We start from the raw sequence: 3568 nt of genomic DNA, 5'->3' as shown, positions 1-3568 counted from the left end.
GAAGATGGACTTTATTGTGAGGGGTGTTATTTACCTAGCAGGGAGCTTGTCAAGGAGTTTCAAAGATGCCATATCTAGAAAGGTTCAGATCATAGACTTCGGTGACTAATGACCTTTGCTCCCCATTTCAGGAGGGAAATCCCAAAATGATCCTAGGGGAGGAGAGGTAAAATGGTCTCTGAACTAAACCCTAGGAGACACGCTTGTGAGGAGAAACCAAGCAAAAGGAAAATAAAACGAGGCTAATGTAGAGAAGAGAAGCAGGTGTTTATTTGCAGCTCACTCAGGTGTGCTCTGAAGGTCAGCGAGCCACAGCAGCATTACCAGGTAATCCCTGAGCAGCTCCATCCCCTAGAGAGCACAGCGAGATCATACATTATATGCATCTGTACACACACACACACACACACACACACACACACACACACACACACACACACACAGACTTCTTATGATTCCACCTTCAAGTCTCTCAGAAAAGCAGTTTCTGTGGCTGATGGATTGAGTCCAGGTCATCTTTGAAGAAGATTAATTTTCACAGACCTACTAACAACACTGATACAGGAGGCCTGTGAACGCAGTAGGGGAAGCTTATCCCCCTCCTATTGCTTGAATATAGGAATCCCAGGGCTCCTTTTCTTCCCAAACTGGACAGTGAATCAAACAGCAACAGCTCCTGTTCTGGGTGCCATGGAGTTTGAGAGAACTTCCCTTGTGAATGACCAAGCTACTAAGATGTATACCTTCACTCTAGACAGGTAACAAGATACTCATGTCTGTGTTGCCATTTTTTGTGACTTGAGCACACAACAAGCTAACCTATATTATTGCTTTAGAATGGTAAACTCTTGCTTTACAAATTGGGATCATTTTGGAGCATCTCAGAAGAGTTAACTGATTTGTATGATTCATATCTCGAAACATACTGTAGTCTGTATAGTTGCTATGATTCCTTAAATATTATAAGTTCATAAAAGAAACATTTATTAAGGCATTTTCTTCGTTGGTTTTTATTATAGGAAGCATGCAAGAGCAATCTAATTGTTTACTGTTGTTTTATTCAAATTTTCCTATTTTTAAGTTAAAGAGTAAACTGTCAAAATTATATCTAGGATAAAATAATACTTTTCAATGATGGCTCAAAACCAGAGTTAAATGTATCTTAAGATTAACTAATGAATGGATTATTTTATAGTAGATGTACCTGCAATAAATGTAGCTGGATTTAATGTTTCCATAGTTCCAGTTTTTTAAAGGTCTTCAATGGTGTCATGTGTAATATATTCTTTGATTTTTCATTTAAAGCAATTATTGACTTAGCATATTTATCTTATGTGCCGTATATATAATTAAAAAGAAAATCTTCTAATCCTAGATGCCTGCTTATTTAAAACTAAGAGGCTAATATGAATTGTGAATGAGGATGATTACAGAATAGGTACAGAATAATGCCAGAGACATTTAATGAGAATTTTAGGAGAAAACATTAAGAGAAGCTATGGTTTACCTGGGCTTGAGGATGAGAAGAAAAATTCATTGAAGAAATAATAGAATAAGGACTCAACAAAACAAAATAGAATCACAGCAGATTTAAGGGAAATCTATATAGCAAGTGAGGAAATGGGAGTAAGGATGTAGCTCAGAGACAGAGTGTGTAGCTAGCAAAAGGCCCTGGGTTCAATTCTAAACCCTGAAAAAACAAAAGGAAAGAAGAGGAAAGAGAAATTTGATCATAATAAGACCATTGCAAAATAAGTAAAGATATATATACACATTGTAAAGAAAGACATATGTCAGATAAAGAACTAGGTGTATATGGGGAGATCATGCCAACGAGGAGTTAAAAGGCTAAGCAAAAGCTTGAAATAGACTCAGGTAGAGCAGATTTTAAAAGAAAATGTACTTATTAAAACTATATGTAATATTTTCATTTATTTTGTAGAACCAAATTAATAATCTAAAAACAATGTTATATTTGATTGCATCACATATATCAAAAACTGCAAAGAGAACGTTCCCTAAGGAGTATCTATAACTTAGTTTTACAAATGAATGGCCTTCAGCATGGGTTGTTCATTATCAAATATTAAAAGAATCATTTTCTTAGAAAATTTGAGGTGCCAATTGTTGATCTCATAAGTACTAAGAAGCAAAGTCTCATATGAGCTCAGGTAGAAACATTGGAAATATGTTGTTAGCCCTAGGAATACCTCTATATTATTAAAATAACAATAATGCCTATTAAAATCGATTATTAGGATGCTGTAATACAAACAGTCAACAGTTTATAGTAATGGTCTTGTTTACATCATAGAGTGAATGAGGTATGGCTTTCAAGATATAGTATTTCTAAGAGCCATAAAATCAGTATTTTCTTTTCAAATATAAAGATTAAATCTTGAATAGATTAAAAAAAAACAAAACAAAACCCAATCACTCCATTTTACACTGAAGAAAATAAATGCCAAAAAAGAGGGCACACCTTTGTAAGGTCAGATTGCTGAGTTGAAAAGTTGACCTAGTTGGTCAGTTTAATGTCTTCGCCTTTCCTGCACCTCCACTCTGGATGGCCTCAGCACCTAGTCTAACCGCTCCCAAGACAATCTGCATCTTTGCGGATCTCTTGGACCTTCCCCACCTCTTCCAGCCCCCCTACTCATGCATTTTCTTTCATTTCCGAGCTTTTCCTCTTAGCAGTCTCCCTCTCTGAGGCTTTCTCTTACCCATCATGAGCTCCCTATTTAAACTGTTATGTGCTGTTGAGATACTTAATCTTGAAGGAAGCCTTGTCTAATTCCATAGAGGCATCGTTTCCAACAGCTGCTGGTTTGCAAAGAACTAATCCCAGAGCTGGTGGCTTATGGTACACAGTTCTACGAGTGAACATTTAGGCATGACTTTCTTCTGATTTGCTCAGGAGCCCGTTTCCTTCTTGTGTCTGGACTAGGAGTTCCAAATTCCCTTTCCTTACATGCTTGGGGTCTTCATGCTGATGTTTGGCTAGTGTCTTTGTTATTTTTCCTCTATGTTTGCATCAGCCTGAGATTTTTTTGAAATGGAAGTTCAGGACAGAAGTACAAGGCTGGAAGCTGGTAGCTGTCACATAACCCAAGCCCACAGCAGCACCACTGTTCCCATGTTAACAGGCTGTATCAAGCCTCAAGGCCTAGATTTTAACATGACAGGCGTTGCTGGGTGCCATCTTTATACATAATTCAGCACAAGAAAAAGGAATGTTGAGTTTTGCGTGTGCCATGTTCACTAGGGTGTACCCTCTCCTTCGGCAATTCTTGATCCATTGTTAAGAAGGGCAGTGGAACTGGGCGGTGGTGGCACGTGCCTTTGATACCAGCACTTGAGAGGCAGAGGCAGACGAATCTCTGAGTTCCAGGTCAACCAGGACTACACAGAGAAACCCTATCTCAACCCCAAAACCAACCCAAAAAGAAAGGCAGTGGAAGCAAGATAAGGTGCTAGAATCTTTTCAACTGTGTGTGTGTGTGTATGTGTGTGTGTGTGTGTGTGTGGTGTACTGCTGTGTGTGTGTGTGTATGTGTGTGTGTGTGTG

General features: G+C 38.3%; 1 protein-coding gene across 2 annotated transcripts in view; it reads left to right on the top strand.

Annotated features, from left to right (window-relative positions):
- The first annotated feature begins 690 nt into the window (after nucleotides 1-690).
- The window catches only part of Slc30a8 (solute carrier family 30 member 8), a 33292-nt gene continuing 30414 nt past the window's right edge, over nucleotides 691-3568 (top strand). For both annotated transcript variants that reach the window (XM_005360529.3, XM_005360528.3), the window contains exon 1: nucleotides 691-758. In XM_005360529.3, coding sequence (XP_005360586.1) covers nucleotides 691-758 — 68 coding nt within the window. The remainder of the gene's footprint in view (nucleotides 759-3568) is intronic.

The sequence above is a fragment of the Microtus ochrogaster genome, linkage group LG3 (genome assembly GCF_000317375.1).
Source record: "Microtus ochrogaster isolate Prairie Vole_2 linkage group LG3, MicOch1.0, whole genome shotgun sequence".
NCBI lineage: Eukaryota > Metazoa > Chordata > Mammalia > Rodentia > Cricetidae > Microtus > Microtus ochrogaster.
This window is presented reverse-complemented; position numbering and strand designations above follow the sequence as displayed.